Raw genomic sequence first — 20,272 nt, 5'->3', positions numbered from 1 at the left:
AAAAACGTATTTTCTCAATGATTACGTTTGGTTCCACGTATTACAAAAACGTTTCTAGTCAACATATCTTTGCCGTGTTTCCCACAATGCGCTTACGTTTGTGTTCGACGTATTACAAATACGTTTATAATTAACATATCGTGTTTCCCACAATGCGCTTACGTTTGTGTTTGACGTATAATTACGTTATATTACGTTTGACTGAAAACGTATTTACTCCATGATTATGTTTGGTTGGATGGAGCTACAATGTGTTTCAGTGCATATCATATTTAATCATGAAATCAAATGGGGTTGCCAAATTTTCAATTTTCAGGAAGATAATGTTTCTGTTAGTAAACTTGTCACTCAGTCTCTCTACAAGAAGTACTTTGCCCAGATACCTGAGCCACTGCTGGAATAGAGGCCTATATCCTCTGACTTCCATGGGGTTTGGCGTTTGGCCTACAGGTTATAGAGGCAAATGTCTTGCCCCTCTTATTTATTAATGGATGGAATTACTACCACTGATCCAAAGATAGCAAGTAGGATCAGGTGTGATAGTTATATTAAAGGATGGTATAGTTTAATATAAAAGTCCAAAAGGAACTTAACTTTGGGCTGGACCAGAACTGATGGGTAAGTCCTCTGGTCTCTTGTTTACACTTATCAGATAGGTGCTGAGGCAAATAGCATGAAGCCAGGAGTCTGTGAACTACTTTGAATTGTATGGCATTTATATAGCAAATATACCCAGTTCTTGCTCTCAGTTATTTTTAAGTCTGTCATTGGATATACCACTACATCAGCCTGTAAAGTATCATACAATAAGAAGACTGTCATTGTTAAGGATGAGAGGCAACGGAACATCCAACTCTAAATTTCAGTCCATCATTCTGGAAATGCCACAGGAATCCATCCAGGCCCTATCTGTTTTACAATGCCAATGAATAGTTTTGTCTCTTTCATGTCTGTGTGTTAAATGTATCTTTATGTGGACAAGACAAGTTTACTCACTTTCTGATTGCATTCAATAAAACCAATGACAAATTAGATAATCACTCAGTTTTAATGCAATGTAAGACACTCTTACCTCATTCCGAGATTGGTAGGGAAGTCCTCCCGCTGGTGACCTTGGTCTCTGAACCCTTTAGCTTTCTGTCCATATGGCTGGGACCTATGGGGCTCCCCCTTGGGCAACATGGCTGGCATTTTCCTGGCCTTCCCTTCCTGCTCCTCATTTGCCCTACCATTTTGAATGTAGGGCTAATGAGGATGCAATGTACCCTTACCTTAACCACACCCCCATTTCATTACCTAATCCCAAAACACACCCTTACATCTGTGCTTTACCCCAACCCCAAATTTCTATCCCATGGGACTAGGAGCTCATTGAAACAGGACTTGTTTATAAAGCTATAGGGTTGAATCTGATATATGATAGCTTCTAAGTATTGTTTTATTCCCCACATAATATCTTTTAAATGTTTTATTTGTTATTTTTGAGGGAATGTTGCATTACAATTTATACTAATATTACATTGACAGTTAACTTGAATGACACACAATTAATACTATTCTCAAGATTCACATACAATTTGCATATCAGCTGAATGACCCAGTTTAATATTCAATGGCTTACATCTTGGAATATGTTTTGATGGGTAGTTTAAGCTTTTCTTTGAGTTGTAGAAAAGGGATTGTTGAGAAGTTTTCTTCTTAATTCTGGATTATGAGGATTGCATTCATCAACATGCTACTGTTTGCACACATAGGCACAGAGAGATTAGTTTATCATCCATTATTGAGGATCATTTCAGATTTTTTGTATGATACTGTTAACCTGAGCTAAATGGCACATAGTAAATTCATGAGTATAGTTACAGACAAAGCTGTTAAAGATTGTAATTGTCATACTTAACTTTTCTGCTCTCAAACTCTGGCACATATATTTCAGTGACAGGAGGCCACCTGGAACTCCATTCCAGAACAAATGTAGGGCTTTTACAGTATGAGCAAGCATCAACCTTGCTTAAGGTACCTGATAGCCCAATTTGAATGGAAGAAAACTAAATTGCTGTGAATTATTGTTCTGAAAACTCAATATCTATGTGTATTTTCAATATTAATGTGATTGTCTATCTAATTTAGTAAAAGTGCTGCACGTTTATACACCAACAGTGCAACTTTATGTTTATTGTTATCCAATGTTGCAATACTTTTATTTTCATATTTTTTGGGGTTATTGAATGATTACAGTATGTAGAAAATAATCTGTGATCTGTATTAACCATGAATGAAAAGGTAATCCCTTGGCAAATTAAATTGATTTGAAAGCAGACGTAAACAAAAATGAATCAATCTTTCAGTCAGACAAACTAATGATACTAAGAATTAGAATTTCACAATTAATTCTTAGTTTAAAATGCATCAAAATATTTAAAAAAGCAAGTGGCCAAATGTGCTGTGATACTTTGTCCAGGAGATGGCGCCTTTTGCTTATCACTCCCGCAGATAGAACAGGTGCAGCAGATCAACATGAATGGAAAAGGCAAAGTGCTGCCATCATGTAGTATTTTCAGAGAGTAAGGTTTTATATCATGAACCTCAGTTTTAACAGTTTCTGGTTATCTTGACATTGTATATCCACAAACATCTACGATATATTTAACGAACTGAAAATGATAGAGCGTCTCAAGCAGTGGCCAAAGGACTAACTCCCACACGTACTGCATCATGGCACATTCAGCTCGACACACAATTCTGTCACACTCTCCGACACATCGTGCAGCCATTGCCCATCAAATGACCTCTACATTGTGACCGCAACATCTTTTTATGTCTTATGCTACTGCAGGCAGAGATTATTAAGGTGGAGATAACTTCTTGTTTAACCTGCACAAGATGAAAGGTACATTTTGTTTTTTAAATAATAGATAGATTGTTATTCAGCAAAAGTATTTTTATTTGGGAACGTTTTACATCCAGGTACACATTCACCATTAACTATTAGTGACCTATTGGCTCTTTTGTAGTCATTATAAAGCACTCATCAAGGCCTTATTATGCATAGCCATATTCTACAACTAGGCCATGCACTAACTAAGAGTTTTCCCTCAATGACCTCCTAATTACTGCTTATTAGCATTGTAAGTATGGAGGTTGTTGTACAAGAATTTCAATAGGCTTTGATCAGTATGGGCTTAGTCTTCCTCGCACCATTAACTCTTGTAGTTTTAGTGTTTTATTACACAGCAAAAGATAGGAATTGTTCATACAAGAGAGGCTGCGGCTGCAGATATATATAAATATGTATATATATATATACTTTTTCATTTGTATTTTGGCTATACCGTAGACCAATTAAGATCATTTGCATTCATCAAGGCAGGCTGAAACTAATTTACTCAATTCTCAACTTACTGTTTGTCCCTGTTTCATGAACTAAATTTGTACTCTCTCTCTCTCTCTCTCTCTCTCTCTCTCTCTCTCTCTCCCTCACATACACACACACACACACACACACACACACACACACACACTGCGGGTCTCAGTGTAATGTGTAGTGCTGTTATAGCCACAGGCCAAAATGATTGTGCACATTAATCTCTCCTTCTCCATCCTGGCTGCTTCTCAGTCACTCCATTTGCTTTCCTCAGCAGGATGATGGTTATGCTGAGTCACTGCAGCTGGCAAGATCACCAGGCAACACACCCAGTAAGACAAACACATGCACACTATAGCTCCATGTATCTTGAATGTTTTGTTGCATGGTGTGTAGATCCTCTTCACATTATTAGACTATTTAAGTTATTTATATTTCACTATCTGGCCTTCCTTTCTTAGTTTGTTCAGTCCACATTACATAGTTGAAGATAGAATGCACTGCACAATACAATGTAGTGTATGTTTATGTTGTGGTTAAACTGGTTTACATCTGTCTCTGTGCACTGGACGTCTTAGGAAGAGCATGAGCACAGTGGCTCACTGCTCTGCTTGCATGGCTTTATTCACTCTGCCATATATCCATATTCATTCGCCAGAGATTCACTGCTCTGCAGACCGAACACTGCAGGCTACTTTCCTGCACACTGAGCCAATTTCCTTGTTTATCATTTTGTTTGTATGACTGAAATTAACCAACATTCAGAGAGACCGGAGCACGAATGCTCATGGGAATATATACCAGTATGCATTTTAAATGTGTGGGTGTTAGTTGTTTTTGTTAAAAGTGTTGTTCTTTTGTAAAACGCCATCGAGGAGTCACAGACACTGTTTGTGGTATTGCATCATCATAATATCAGCCAGAGTCCTCTGTGCCTTCTGTGGTATATGAAAGAACAGATCCACACACACACACACACACACACACACACACACACACACACACACACACACACACACACACACACACACACACACACACACACACACACACACACACACACACACACACACACATTGACCCCATCCTGAGCAACCCACCGTTTCAACCCTTCTCTGTTTGCTAAATATATAAGGCTGTTGCCATAGTGACTATTTCCTAAATAGCTGTAACCATAGAAACGATTTTGTCTGTCTCCTGGAGAGAATGAAATAAAGATTTGGGGTGTAGCATTTTCAAAAGCATTATTTCAACATGAACTCTTGAACCTCTCATCTCCCTTCTGTAGAGGCAAGATGAAAGCCAAAACTGGAGAGAGGGAGACTTCAATAACGTCATATATTTCAAGAGCTTTAGCTTAAAGACACAGGAATTAAGTCGTTTGTTTGTTTTTTCCAGATAAACAAAACAACTGAATAGGATGTGTTGTAGTTAGAGCTCTAAATGAGCCTTTATGAAACCATTAAGCTGGCTCAGTAGATGACTGGATAAAAGTATTGATTATCTATGCTGCATTGTATCTAGGCCAGCATGAGTGATGTCTCTCTATTGTGATATTTCTTTCTACAAACTCATCCACTGGGATACAATAAATCTACTTGGCCACTCTATTAAATAAAAAAATGCGCCTGGAAGCTTCTTTTCACAAGGGACTCTTTGGACCATCTGTGACCATGGCTTTCAACAAGGGCAGGTCATTCTGCCTGTGTCCTGCTCTGAGTGCTTGCCAGTGCAAATAAAGAAGTTGGATGTGAACATGTGGCATAGAGGAGAGCAGCCTGGAGATAGTTTGACAGTCCTGCCCTCACTGATTTGAAGAGATGTACTCTTCTTCTCTTCGGGATTAATTCGTTCCCACTCTGTTACATTGACCCTTTTTTAAAATCTCTCCAGAGATAAAAGCCTCGACTGTAAAAAAAAGTACAAGTCTGGTACTGATTTATAATTAAGGTTTCCATTACATAAGGCTATATTTTAATTAAAAACCTGCTTATTCGTTACACAGTATTTATCAAATTAAAGATGAACTGTGTACTCAAAAAAACTTACCATTTGAATAAAAACCTAAACAAAGCTGTTATCTAAATTCTATCCCATTCTGTATGTCTACTCTTCAGCCAATTCATTGAATTGCGATAAATTTGTTCAAATGACAGAGAGAAAGAAAAAGGTCAAGGCACACACACACACAAATTCCCCAAAGACAATACATTCAAATTTATTTTAAGAAAGAAAACTTTATTCGTGATTTATAAACAAAACACATTACCACTGTATCCATTTAGGTAAACCAAAAAAAATCAAAGAATAAATGAAATTCACTACTTCACTATCACAGTTGATGAGCGGGTCTACTAAAAAAGGGTTTTACAACAGATCTGGGCAAGTCCATTTAGGACAGCACATTGCCACCATAGTTCACCACCATACATTGGGAAAGAATGACAGCATGAACGCTCACTAAACACAAGCATACACTACATATATCTTTTTATACACTGGAATATTTTTTTTATTTATTTTCTTCTTTTTTTTAAGAGTGAAAGGGAAGTGATAGCTCATCATAGGATCATACATATTTCAGTTACAATATTACAGTGTTAGTAAGATCGTCATGTCAAAGCTGGACACAGAGTGATTTTTTTTCTTTTTTTTCTTGCTTTGTTTTCAAAAACAAAAATCATAGTTGGTAAAAGGAAAATGATAAACTTGCGGTGAAAGGTATCACACTATAGCATTTACAAATATCTAAAGAGGTTTAGTGGATGCCATACAACATCTGTGGAGCGTGAAGATTGTAGTACATAGAAGTTGGGCAGAGACAGAAGCACATACAAATATCTCCTGTGCAAGTAATGAAGAAAAATGATACAAAATAATAAAATCATAGCCATCTATCTATTTATATATATATTTCTCTATATAGTATGTGTTTCCTTAGAGCAGTACATGCAGCAGCCACTTAATGGAGTGACGTCATACTGAGCCTCAAAACTTTGGGGACGTGGCAACAAGTTACAGGCAGGGGAGGGGAACAAACGGAAGCAGGCCTTGAGGCATGAGCGTGCCCCTTCTTCAAAACCTCCTGAGAGAGGATTGGTGGGATATAGCTGTGGGATGGGAATCCCGAGATGCCCGTATATTAAGCAGGTTTCAATTACTAATGCAGAGACAATCTATGAAAAGCCTACGCTACATTTACAGCGTAGATAAAAGCTAATATGTGACTCAACGATCCTAAACAATCAATTTGGAGAACAACTTTCTTCTCTTGTACATGGAGATGGAGGGCCAGCCCACGGCACCTATATCTCCTCACTTTATCCCAGGCCTCCACTGCTGTAATCTGCTTCATCCCACCTGGTCCCCTCTCATCAGTGGCTACGCACAGGAAATTAACAATGTACGCTAGTATTCGCAAGTTAAAAGCACTGAACCGTTGTGCACTTCGAGAGACATCTGATAAGAGTTCAGGCCGTAGACCCACGACTGGGCTTACCCAGGCCTCATCCACATTACTCCATGCTGTTCTCAGCACACCACAATGTTCAGAGCAGGCCACTCCCAGGATCGATCCTGAGCAGGGGGTCAGAGCAGGGGTGAGGGGCAGTGTCTGAGGGTAAATGGGGGTGGGCACGACACTCAAAAAGCAGTTAAAGCTGTGAGGAAGAAAATAAAAAAAATGCAGGAGTATGGAACAGGGAATGTCTTTAGAGAATAAATGAACAACAGAACCAGTTCACAAACGTTTTACATGAAGAGGCAGTCAGTAGGATGGGTGATCCAGGGAAAAAGGCAGTTGGGGGAGGAGAGGACGGCTCGTGGCAAATGCAAGCAAGTGAGCAGTTGTAAACTCAAGGAATCAGGTAAGGACTGGTTGCTACCAAACATTCAAAGCAGAAAGCATTAGGCTTTTGCTGCGGCAGGGGGAGAAGAGACGGTGTTCTCAAAATCTCAAGACTCTCCTTATATTCTGTAAGGTTTCATCAGAGTCCACTGACTGAAAGCGGAGTCACAAGCCAGCTCAGCTGGACTCTCCCCTCGGCGATCCTCAGGAGAACATGAGGTATCCTCCCATCTCTCCGGTGCTCTCTGCATTCCTCAGTTGGGGTTCCGGCAGGAGATGAAGCTCTGTGTCCTTCAAATGCAGTGAGCAAATACAGAGTGGTTGCAAAGGATGCTGCTTCCATCCTGAGAGAGTTGATGTACACATGCGCACCACGTAGGTGACGGTGCAGGACAAAAAAACACTTGCAGTGTCTAGTTTAAAGCACATTTCTTTGATGCGAGTTGATTTTCTCTCCTTTTTTTTCTCACCCTCTCTCTAGGTCTTAAGTGCGCTCCATGTCTATTTAGTCATGGTAAGTATGTGTATTTGTGTTTGCATGTTTGAATGTGTGAGCATGCGTATGTGTGCATGTGGTTTCATTGAGATCTTAGGAAACACTGTTGGTAATTATCAGAGGAATCTGCAGCAGTGTCATGTAAGCCTTAGTTTCAGTGACTCCTGTGCTATTTACAAGTAGTACGTGTCCAGCTCCATGCATCTGTCTCAATCTTCTCTGTCGTCGTTCTTCTTTTCCTTGGCTGGCACCGAGCTTTTTGTTGTTCTTGTACAAAGTATTTGTCTTCTCTCAGAGAGAACGGTTTACACATCAGTTGGGGGAGGGGGTAAGACAGAGGTGCCAACGTGCCCAGTGGGTTAAAAGAAAAATAAAGTCAAGACTAGGGCAAAGAGTGGTCATTTTTTTACTGGGAAAGTTGACTGTCGTGAGTTTACTCACGGTGTATAGGCACATAGGGGCGTGGAGCAAAATCAATCATTTTATTGTTTATCAAGGCAAGATCAATCATTTACCTCAGTAACGGACTGAAGGTAAAATAAATCTTGTTGAGGCCAGGTTTTTCAAAATATTATCAGTGAAAAAAGGTAATAAAATGAAATTGGAAAATATGAAATAGTTTTCACATTTTCTTTTTGCCCAGTGGACTTTGGTTGGTACCTCTGTTTTAACAACGCCCTTTTCTTTGCCGTTTCCTCTTTCTGCTTCTCTACTCATCTCCATCATCCTTCCCCTTATCCTTCTTGTCTTTCTTCTCCTTCTTCTTCTTCTTCTTCTTCTTGGCCTCCTCTTTCTTTCCAAAGGTGATGAAATCGCTCTTGTCGTCCTCTCCTCCCTGGTTCTGTCTGATGGATATTATGGCGGGTGAGCCGGGGATGATGAAGGCTTCTGGGGGAACATTGCCAGGTTTCAGGTGTTGTGGGGGTGCACCAGGACCGCCGGCACCATAGCGAAAGTGCCAGCTGTTGCTGTCTACTCCGGCACCCATTGGGGGGGACACCTCTCCTCCTTCAGCATCTGAAACAGATGGATGATGGGTTATCGTTTGCTATCTACTTGCTTCAAACAGATGAGGTTATTGTTTTACAATATTATGTTATCAATGAACTGACTTTGATGGACTCATACTCTCAGAATTGTAATGTAAAGAATTCTTTAGACACACTAGGGAAGAATTACCAAGCCTTTTGCACCTTTGGTTATTTATGAAACACACCAGTTAAGAAGGACAATTTGCCAGTCATCTAACGTACAAGTTGTGTTTGTCCATCATGCATGCACATTTAGGAGATATCATAATGGATTTACAAACCTTTGCCTGATTTACAGTGTCAGTTTTCTGTGGAATTGTATCCGTCTCTAAGAAGCAAATATAAGAAGGTGCAAGTGGTAGTTGTAAGTTCTAATAAGAAACATTGATAGATATTTAATTAATTTATATATTAATGGCTACAGTGATCTCACATATTTCTAAAACCACGATATTCATTTAAAAACACATCTGGTACAGGTTTCTATAGAATTCAGGATGGCTGAATATAAAGTTCAACATGTAGTCTGCTGAGCAGCTACTGCACCAAACGGACACGTTCGTAGGATGACAGGAACATAGTGGTAGCTTTTATTTTTTTTCTATGCAAGCTTTCCTACTGTGCATGATTTTATGTCCTTCCATTTCTTTTTGATTTCATTAGATGCATATTTCATGACTCCTTGGAATTAGCTCCACAAGCCTTTCTATAAACACATATTATTCATAGTCTGTAGTTCTTCTCAGATAAATCCCTGCACTGAACTGCATCTTTTGAGCTCACATAATGTGAGTCCCCTGCACGGCTATATACATAAATCAGGCCTACTGAGTCAAAACTTTGGCTGTAAGAAGAGTTTATGGATATCCCCTGCAGCCACTGTAAAAAATCGAATTGGTCAATAAGTGGCATTCCTTGAGGGAACAGCCATGACATGCTACAAAAGGTTGGAGGTGGTGTAACTTAATGGGAGGTTTACAAGAACAAACTGCTCAGTGGGCAATGAATCAAAGGCTCCCTCCTGGCCAAAGCTAACATCCGGGCACTGTTTGATGAAACATTAAGCCCTTCATCATCATGTTAAAGGCTGAGAAAGGTAATACGGTATATTAGTGTAATTTAACTGAACCGTTTTGCAAGAAAAGCAAGAAAAGTGGGCACAAAGTAAACACGTCAGTATTCAGTAATTGGCAGGTGTAACTGTATTTAGGACATTAGCAACCTATCTGACCATGCATCAAAGAAAGATGACTCCCTTACTTCATTGTATGGGTGTGTATCATTATATGAATGTCTACATGCAGTATATAACATATACACAGTCTACCAGCAGAAGACCCAACCACTTTGGTTATTTCCTCATAGCAATGACCTACTTGCCACATATTCCTTTTATTTCTATGACTCCTTTTCTGAGATTCTTTCCAAAGGGGAGATTAACTGAGAAGGGCTCCATCCAACCAGAAGGAACAGTGTCTGGAAGAAGCCTGACCTCATACAGTAGCCAGGGCAGAGAATACCATCTCCCCAGGCAGCCCCAAAATATACACTATACGTTTGGTTTCAGTTTCCTTCGTGCTGCATCTCTTACACAAAATGAACTGTCATCCTAAATAAAGTTGGAAATAGTGAATGCAAACATAGTTATGACAAAACTATGAATGTACTCTTGGGTATAAGCTGAAATGTATCCAGGAATGATGATCTGGTTGATACAAGAGATGGTGGTCAAAGTGGCCATAGGGATTTAGCTGAATTCTCCATTACATCTTTGAGACAAAACAAGAGCCGCATATGCAGTTCGAGTGTCAGCCCTATGTAATGGCCCATTGGCATTACTAAGCTTTAATTCAAGAGACGATTCATGTTTCATTCATATTTTGTTTCTTACTTGTTTTCCTTTCCACATTTTACCCATTTCAATTACAAGCTCTCAGTGAGATCTGCTCACAGTGAAGGATTCATGGAGTAAATGGCAAACATGACATCTCTTGCTTGGCATACGATCCAATTAGTCACAGACACACACACTGCTGTAAAGCTCCTTCTTCTGCAGGGAAATTATCCAAGTCAAGGCAGAAAAGGGCTAAAATAAATTTATGTGAATCTAAACATACACAGATTCAGTCTGAAGGTGATAGGTTGATGAACAAATGACACTGCAAATTTGAATAGCTTTGAGTTTTGGACTGTTGGTTGGAAAAAATTAAATTAATTTGAAGATGTTACATTGGGCTTAGGCAAGTGATGAGTACTTTTTACGATTTTATAGCCCAAGCTATTGAACGATAAATTGAGAAAATAATTGGCAGGTTGTTCAGTAATGAAAATAGTTCTTAGTTGCGGCCCCTTTTTTGATTTGTCTTTTTCAACTTCATATTTAATTCCCTCAGGTATAATCAATTTTGTTCTTTTTTACACTTTTCTTACATGTGTCATTTTGATACTACAACATTGACAGTATGAGGTTTGACCTCTGATGCCAGCTGTGCATCAATTCCCTCTATATCGAACCCCTTTTATCGGTCTCCTCATACTGTTCTCACTCTTCTCTGTGTCTCTTCCTTCACGATGGCAACAGACTCATCTCGCCCAACACTCATCTCCACACAGCCATTGCTTAAATCTGATTTGTCGATGGCTGTTGCAGAGCAAAACCTCCTCTCTTCTCTCCTCTCTGTTCCTCTTGCAAAGCCCCTCTCCTTTTTTTCCCCTTGCCATCCCCTCTCTCTATCCTCTCCCCTGACCTTTCAACTAATCTTGTGTGAAAACTCAGCCAGCCAACACCCGTCCATCACAGTTATTGACACGTCTTAATCATGCCAATCAGTGTTTATGGTAACATTAATGTGATTGGGTATTAAACAGCTTGTCCATCAATGATAACTACCAGGCACATTCGATAGGATGGGTTATTTGTGTCCTATTTGCCGTGAGCTCAATTCATTTCTTCAATGTATCTTCAACTAGCAGAATTTTAAACCCATTGTATTTGAAATACTACAGTGACACAAGTCACTGAAATCAATCATTTTGCATCTTCCCCTGAGTTTGATCTCTGGAGTCGTCAACCCTGAATCTCTGCGTGTGAATGTCCCATCGCTCCCCTGTTGCCGCCCAGGGTTTTCACAGCCACTTAAATCACCAAAGCTCCATTTTGCCACGTCTACTTTATTCATCCCCTTGTCTCGCCCTACCATCGTCAAGTTGGGCAGAAGCGCAGTGGAGCGCAGTGCAGCGTTACATAACTAGCTGAGGAGGAGGAGGAGGAGGAGGAGGAGGAGGAGGAGGAGGAGGAGGAGGAGGAGGAGGAGGAAGAAGAGGGGCCAGGGAGTGCAGGGATGCAGATATGAAACATGATGCTCACCACCAAAACGGAGGGTGGGAGGAGGGAAAAAAAGGATGAAAAGATCCTGAAGGTGTGATTTTTTTCTTCTTCTTTCTCTCTCATACTGCAGTGGTAAAGAAATATGTGATTGTCATGATAGCAAACAGTTAGTTGGGACCACACCCTTCCTCAAGATAGACACTGTGTTTGTTAGAGTGCTGAGCAGTGTGTGCTCATTGTGATAAAAATGAAATGTGATGTTGCTGTCTCTTCAAAACCTAATTATTATTCATGTACCTGTGTTTTCACTGCTATGCCTGGTTGGTGATAGAAGAATACATTTTGTGTCTGCATAAATTACCATATATTCCCAAATCTGCTAACAGTAAATGGAATGAAGAAAGAAAACTGTAGTGGGTAATAATACGATAATGATGGCTGATTGTGAGCAATTATTCCTCTGCATAAGCATATTGGAGTATACAATTGTGTGTGTGTGTGTGTGTGTCTCTTTGGGTTTAATGCCCGGGCAAGCACCTTGCTGTCTGCTCCCAGCTGGATCATGTTGCAGATGGTGGACAAAATGGCAAAATGAAGCATAAATCTTCAGTAGCGTGTCCTCTCGTCCACCTTTTTCACTTGGCATTTTGCCTCCACCCTTTCGTCTATTTGTGCCTTGACAAATGCTTGCTGCAGTTGATTACCGTTAACTCGCATCAACTCTGTCTTTCTCTGTGAATACATTCCAGTGACATTCCAGCGATCTTGGGTGATGCAGAAAACAGTAGACCTGCATCCACCTCTGCAGCACACCACCGCCCAAGTGAATGTAGGGCACTCTCCTTCTGTTGCTCACTCCTCTGCTCTCTCCTTCCCTTTACACCTCTTACCTCCAACTCTCACCTTCCAAACACATCCATCCCTCCTTTAATTATATCACCCCATCCCGCCGGTTCTAGTTTTTGCTCATGTGTGTGCATTTCAGCCAAAGCCTCCCTTTGTCTTGTCCTTCACCTGATGCCAGTCTGTTTTTTTCTTCCCCCCCCTCCTTCAGCAGCTTTTGTCCCACACCATATGTTTGCACTCCCCTCTATATAACAGCCTTCTCCCTCCCGCCCTTCTTCCCTCCTGCCAATATAAGGGGCCATGAATGGTTGCCTTGGAAACTACGTCCTCCAGTGAAGCAGTAGGACATAGGTGTCATGGTGACAGCGCTTGTGCTGATGGAGAATAATGCTGCAAGCTCTCTCTCTTCCTCCTTCGTCGATGTGTTTAGTCGAACCCTCCCCTAGCAACAGCAGCCGCACGCCGCTTCCTCTCTTTCCTTTGCAGACTTCGCTACAGTCAATCCCTCTGATTTAGTCATTGCCACTCCCTCCCGAACTGTTTATGTTCATCGTCTCTCTCTACCTTCCTCTCCACCGTATCCTTTATTGCTTATTCCCTTGTTTCTTTTTCAATCCCTAATGCAATACTGCACAGTTCTCTCTGAATACCTGTGTGCCTTTGGTTAGCGGTGAGGAGGAAGACATAGAGGGAGCGAGAAACAGATAGGGAGCGAGAGAGTCAGACAGCAAGCAGAACCCTGATTTCATTAATGTGCGTCTGTTAATCTGGGCGTGGGCTGCGCTCCATCTGTCACAGCAGGAGCAGCACACAAAGCAGGCAGCCAAAACACACTCGGAAACAGAGCCGAGCAAGCACACGTGCACGTTCACACGGAAACACTAAACAAGATGCAAACGACACAGACACACAAATCCACGCGCTCTAAATCAAAGGGATAGAAACAGGGGCGTTGTCGGATGTGCCTCCGTGTCTCACGTCGAAGCAAAAAATAGACTGCGAGGTAAAACATCACCATGTTGGCACAGCACCCGGACTGAAACAATTCCCTCAACAAACCCAACTCCCATATACTCCTGCTCTCCACCTCAGGACCCCAGTCTGCCTCGCAAGCAAGATGATTTAGTTATGAATAGCACAGACTGTGACTCATGGTGATGTGACAGGCCAGCTAGCCCTGAGGCAAAGCAAGATTAGCGTGTGCACAATGTGTTGTTCTTAAACTGCCACAGCTCAATTAGACCACCTTAAATCCTCACCAGCTGATCTTATTACCACGGACCCACCCTGAAGACGTCACTACAGCCTGTTCGGTTCTATCTCCCCATCTCTCATGTTTTGAAGTGCCTGCAGGCTGTAAGTCCTCAGCCACAGCAACAAATCAATGGCAGAGCGGAGGAGGCTGTGTGCTTGTGGATAGGAAGAGACAGTAGTTACTGTGTGGGTAGTTTGTCTGCCTGCCCAGCCCACCGCCTCCTCCTGTCTATAACAAACACCAGGCCAAGCCATCTCTACTTTCCTAATTACAACAAATCACCTCATTATCGAAACTTAATTACACTGTCATTCTCACTCCAGTTCGCTCCTCCTTCATTTTTTCTCTACCAGGCCACTCTTTTCTCAGCTTCACTCCTAATGCTTTTTGACCCCACCTCCCTGTCATCACGATGAAAGTCAAGAGTTTGACAACTGAATTCTCTTGTACGCAGTGAATCTTTGGTCATAAATCTTGGTTAAGGGAAGGGAATGTGCCATCGTATGCAATGACATTCACATTACAATGTCCGTGAAATGTCATCCAACATTGAATATGCTGTCATTTTGAGTTTTCTTTTGCTCCAGAGTTGCTGTTCTTTCGATTCAGCTAGCACTGTTTTCTAATAAGGTCCTTTGCAGTCCTTTGTTTGCGCCTTTGTGAGTTATTTTTCACCCTGATAGAGAAAAGACGTTTTGTATTTTTGTCTTTTCATAAATAAAAGGACTTCTGCTGCATGCTCTCCTTTCATATTTACTTAACATATAAAGAGGACAATGCACCAATCTTCATGAGCAAAGTGGAAACTGTACAAGTAAGTATGTTGTCGCCTGGCAATAATTCAGCATATCTGATAACAACAATGTGGCAAATGGTGTAAAATGATAAATTTAGACTTCATGATTCTCAACAAGCTGAAATTGACACTTCTATGTGCGTCACCTTCCTGCAGATGCTTCACAGTGAAGGCACTGCCAACAATTACTCTTCTGTTTGAACAAAACTGTGAATTTGAATCACATTTGCAATTTCATTGGCAATGTTTAATGGCTAAAATTATTTAAAATATTGTTTCCCTCATGAGAGCAATATTCCATAATCTGTATTCTATAATCTATCAACAATGCATTCAACTGCTTGTTAAGTTTATATAATGCACATATGCATCACGTTAAATGTCCATATTTTATATAAAAGGATGAAAGCTTACAAACACATTCAAATATTTAAAAATAATATGAGTTGCCCACATCACCACCCCATAATCTTGGTCTTTGTGAGTGAGTGTGTGTGTGTAAAATACAGTCTCTCAGACACGTATAAAGAGACTTTTAAAGATCCACATTAAAAGGAGAGGAAATGTAACTGTTTTATTCTTCTTCTCTAATTTGTCCTCTGAGGCTTCTGTAAACATCTCGCTGATGATCCAACTCACTATTGGCTCTTGCTCGCCCTCTTTTTGTCTGAATTGTCTCCCTTCCTGAAACAGAGAGCAGAGATATCCATCTACGCCTACGTAGAATGTGTCATTTCCTCTCCTTGCAGCAGTGGGAAGTGGAAGGAGTGGCCGATCACGTAGCAGATACCCCTGTATTCCTCCTTTTATTACTCTCTCGTGGTTTGATAAGCTCTTGAGGAATCTACAGTTTTTGGTATAAGATAGGCTTTGCTGGTTTTGTCTGAATATTTGTAATTAAACTATATTATAGAAGGTTATTACTATTTGAGTAACATTTAGTATTTTTTACTGTGCCTAAGACAGTGTTAGTTGTGATTGGTTTCGGTTAGAGTAGCATGACTGATTCTTACTGGCGGCGCTGGATGCAGTGGGCCAGTTCTGAACCAGGACACCTTGGGCTCCTTGCATGACTGAGGACTCTTCCATGTGCACTGAGCTGAAACACAAAAAAAACAAAGATCAACATTTTACACACTGGAAAGGCGTTCTCTCGCATATTATACAGTAAATCATGCTAAATTAAACTGCACAACATAAAGAATACATGCACGTTATTTAATACTTTGTGAAGCTCTATATTATGATTGTTTCCTGTGACTTAAATATAAGCTCCCACATATTTAATATCCCTGTTTCATACGAGATTGCTTCTCGTATGAAATTATTATCTTTGGTGTCCACAGCAGGATGACAAGGCTTCTTCTTTTGAACTGACAGAAGAATGCCTTTGCATTACATTTGACTTGAATATATAATTGCATGTAATTTTATGTTCATGTGATTTCACATCTTAAATCCACAGTTTGGCTCCATTGGCCATTTCTGTGGACTATTTGAGGATATGTTACATGACTGATAGGTGGATAAATGAAACTTTGTTCAAAGAGGAAGCAATCATTCTTGATGAGGAATGTGTTGATGTTTAAGATCAATCAGTTAGAGAATGTTAATCAGATGGGCGAATGTTATGGGAGTATAGTGTGAGCGTCTTTTGGTCTTTAACAAAACATAATGAAGTTGATTGGTGAGGTGAAATTGAATGAAAAATGAGATACTTACCTCTGCATTACACCTCCTGCTCTCAGGGAGGCTGAATATCTCCAGTCGGCAGTCGGACCTTTGGCCTGCAAGAGAGAGTGAGAGGAATTGAGCCTTAAGGACGGGTGAAAGCCAATACGTCTCATGAATAAGTCATGGGGAGAAGCGCTAGTGCATGCGCGTCACGTACATAAACACACAAACCTTCAAAGAACGTCACGCACACACACACAAGCAGTGACAGCTTGCCGCTGCCTTTGGAGAGAAGTGAATGATGACTTAAAGCTTGTTGGTACACTCCTCCCATCCATCCCCTCCCTTCTTCCAGCCATGTCCTCTAAAAAATATAACTTTGAGATTTCACTCCAGCGGCCCACTGACCCCGGTACTGTGATACATAGGCCCTGAGGCTACACATCTGGGGTCAGTCCACTCGTTCCAAGATGGTTGTGGTACAGTCCATTACCATGGAAACATTGCAGAACTCTCATATACTCTCTCGTAGGTGTTGATGACTGACTCAATTCAAAGCATCAGTTTTCTACCTATAATGCTCTCCATCCCTTCTTCTACATTCTCTATCACTCTACCATAATATTTTAAAATGTCTAACTCAGTCTTCACAACATTACTGAAATACGGCATCGTCTGCCGTATTTTTCCTCTACTCTGCCACTGTATATTCTCAGCCCCCTCTCCTGTGGTGTTGAGTTCTTTCTCCCCGTTATATCCTCTTAACACTGATCAAAACCTAAAGTGTCACTGGCACACGGTCTTCCTGAGTCAGTCCGACACATCTCTCCATGGTAACTGTGCAGAGCTCAGGCTATGTTTTACCCACCGCCCTTTGTCATTTCACTCATGTGAAGGACACAGGTGGAGAAAGGAGGGGGGAGGGCAGATATCAGATTAACCCCCTCGGCCCTGCATCTGGTGTCAGATACACCACAACAGAACAGACACAAAGGGACACTACACCACTGTAACCTCTGCCAGTGACTAAATTCATTTGTAACATTCTAAAATGAGACTTCAGTTCTTTCAGATGAATTATACTGTCACAAATATATTAAGACACTACATTATAATAACTGACAAAATGTGGTTAGAGAACTACAATTCAGCAGTGATGCAGCTCACGGTGCAGTTAACCTGAGCACATAACTGAGATGAGATTGCATTGTCTCTAATTTCACCATAAATCACGGAAAGAGCTACCAATCTGACTGACAACACTAAGTTATCCTTGCTTGGCCATGCAGTTCATAAGAGACCAATCTGCAATCCCGTTTCCTTTCAAATATGACAGATGTTCACTTGCTGATGAAGCTGCATTGACCTCTATGAGTCTGCAGTGGACATTAATCACCCTGGAAATCCAATATTTGGTCTTAATGAGAGAAGCCTGGTATTCATACTGGAGTCATTCAAACAGAGCAGACTGTCTACAGGGATAAAAATCACTGTGGCATCGGAGACACTTATCCGTACTGAAAACAAAGGGGTGCACTTGGTTATTCGAAGATAATCCCTCCTCAAAAAACAATCAGTGGCTATGCTAGTTTAGATTTATACTGAAAGGGAAAAAAGGTGTTAGTATGGCATTAAAAACACAGTCAAACTAAAGCTCTTTCTCTTCCCTAGTTTTGCCTACTGCGCAAGATGTGAGAAGAGAGTGATAGAAAAAACATTCAAATAAAACCAGATTGTCCACAAATGGGACTAAACGGCTTTGCTAAATGTTTGTGGCCGAAGGGAGAAGTCTGTTTGGCCGTATGGTGTTCATGGGGGTAAATTAAAACACACACACACACACACTAGCACATACACACATTAGATACAAGCATCTGGAACCTAAACATGTTCACAGTCTGATATACTCTCAAGGGAAGACATACGTGCAATAAATGTAACGTAATAAATGTAAACAGACAAACAAAAACAATTGTGACTCATACGGAGGATAAGATATCAATGCATTCTGTTTCATAATTCGAAAGGGAGAAACCAAATTAAGTAGAAATCGAACAACCAGAGTTATTGTGTATTCGTTTCCTTGCCTGTTTGCAATTTGTAAATCAGACAATACAGAACTCTTTTATTTGACCGCTCAACCCTTATCACGCCTTTTTCTCCAATCTTCCCTCTCTCTCTCTCAGTGAACACTCCTAGCATGGATACAGAGCTCACACCTCCGCCATCAACACTGTGTCCAATCACCTTTCCTCCCCCGCCTTAACTGCGCAGAGCGAGCCAATCCACGCACAGCACAGAGAAACACATCACTGCCAGTTAATTACACAGCAAGAGCAAACATGACTGGCATTTAATGAGGAAGACTCCAAGTGATAACAATTCTTTAGTCCTTTTCATCACATATTTTACTCTAATATTCTTTTCTGCACTGCACAGACAGACTCAGAGATGCTCTGGGAGCAAACACAACCACATACAAAACAAATAATGGTTAATTATACTGTTTGTTTTACTACAACCAAAACGTCTGCAAATAATTCTGTGCATATTGACATCAATCTTTTATAACGGCAAAAATACCATGAAATGAAGCCTTAATCGAACGAAACACAGACCTGGTATCTGCCGTATTCCTGCTTTCTGCACAGATCCCCAAACGGTGGCTTACTGCTCAGTACCAGAGAGGTACGTGACCAGCAGAGAATATTTTGGTGCAGTGGGACTGGTGGCTCTCACAGCCGGCGAAGGCTGCACTATTTCCCAGACTCTTCCTCTCTAGAGCTGACCACTGAATGCCCTCTGGACCTACTGGATATTGTGGCACTCTGCCCACAGTAGACAAATGACACTGGCTGTGTGGGGTCATAGGTGAACAAGCTGAAAGCTACTGATTTGTTGTGAAAAGAGAGTTGGTAACATGGAGCAAAGAACGAGACAGAGTGAGAGAGATGGTTCATAACAAATATTTTGATAACAGCGTTTTGCAGAACTGTGGAGGACAGGTGCACTTGAACATTTCATACTCTGAATCACCAAACAACTGGTCTTCAGCAAGCATGGACTGCACACAGAGACACCATCTACCACATCCAGCAAATCAGAGTGCACCCACTTACCCACTCAAATAAACACAGCCCAGAGAAACTACCCACACTTGCCAAGATGTTGACCTCAAGTTAGATGGAACGTAACATAAAGACCAGCAGATGTAATAATGGAAGCCTTTACAGAAACAAAATGGTGGTCAATCTTTCTACATCCTGATAGACACATTCAAAGATTGTATGAATGAGTTTGAGAGAACTTTAAAAAACTAAGCAGATCCTAGGAGTGGCTTATGAATTGTAACCTTTTTTTCCAAAGACGTCTTCTATGCAAGAGATTAACCTAATAAATATGCATATGCCTCTTTGTACAAGAATAACCATCGTCCAACACCTGAAAAAGCTGTCAGAAAATAAATAGTTTTAAGATGTCACACGCCAGGAGAACAAATGAAAGGATTTAACAGCTCCAGAGCCGTAAATGTCAACTGCAATAAGACCGCCCTAGAGCAAAACCTGAACCATAACTCTGAGAAATTTCCTTTTAAGGCTTGTGCTTTGTGTGTCATTTACTGTTATGAGGAAATC

At 40.8% G+C, this 20,272-nt stretch overlaps 1 protein-coding gene across 6 annotated transcripts in view; it reads right to left on the bottom strand.

Annotated features, from left to right (window-relative positions):
• Positions 1 to 5,587: 5,587 nt before the first annotated feature.
• Positions 5,588 to 20,272, bottom strand: part of LOC306777142 (protocadherin alpha-C2-like) — a gene marked incomplete at its 5' end in the record, with an annotated part of 118,870 nt that continues 104,185 nt past the window's right edge. For 4 of the 6 annotated variants that reach the window (XM_079268147.1, XM_079268145.1, XM_079268146.1 and 1 more), the window contains 3 exons: positions 5,588 to 8,724; positions 15,977 to 16,062; positions 16,686 to 16,750. In XM_079268147.1, coding sequence (XP_079124273.1) covers positions 8,417 to 8,724; positions 15,977 to 16,062; positions 16,686 to 16,750 — 459 coding nt within the window. In that variant the 3' untranslated portion in view covers positions 5,588 to 8,416. Of the gene's footprint in view, positions 8,725 to 9,019; positions 9,067 to 15,976; positions 16,063 to 16,685; positions 16,763 to 20,272 lie in introns of all 6 variants that reach the window. The other 2 variants (XM_079268149.1, XM_079268148.1) reach the window with 2 other exon arrangements.

This window comes from Melanostigma gelatinosum, assembly GCF_949748355.1.
Source record: "Melanostigma gelatinosum genome assembly, chromosome: 5".
Taxonomy (NCBI): domain Eukaryota; kingdom Metazoa; phylum Chordata; class Actinopteri; order Perciformes; family Zoarcidae; genus Melanostigma; species Melanostigma gelatinosum.
This window is presented reverse-complemented; position numbering and strand designations above follow the sequence as displayed.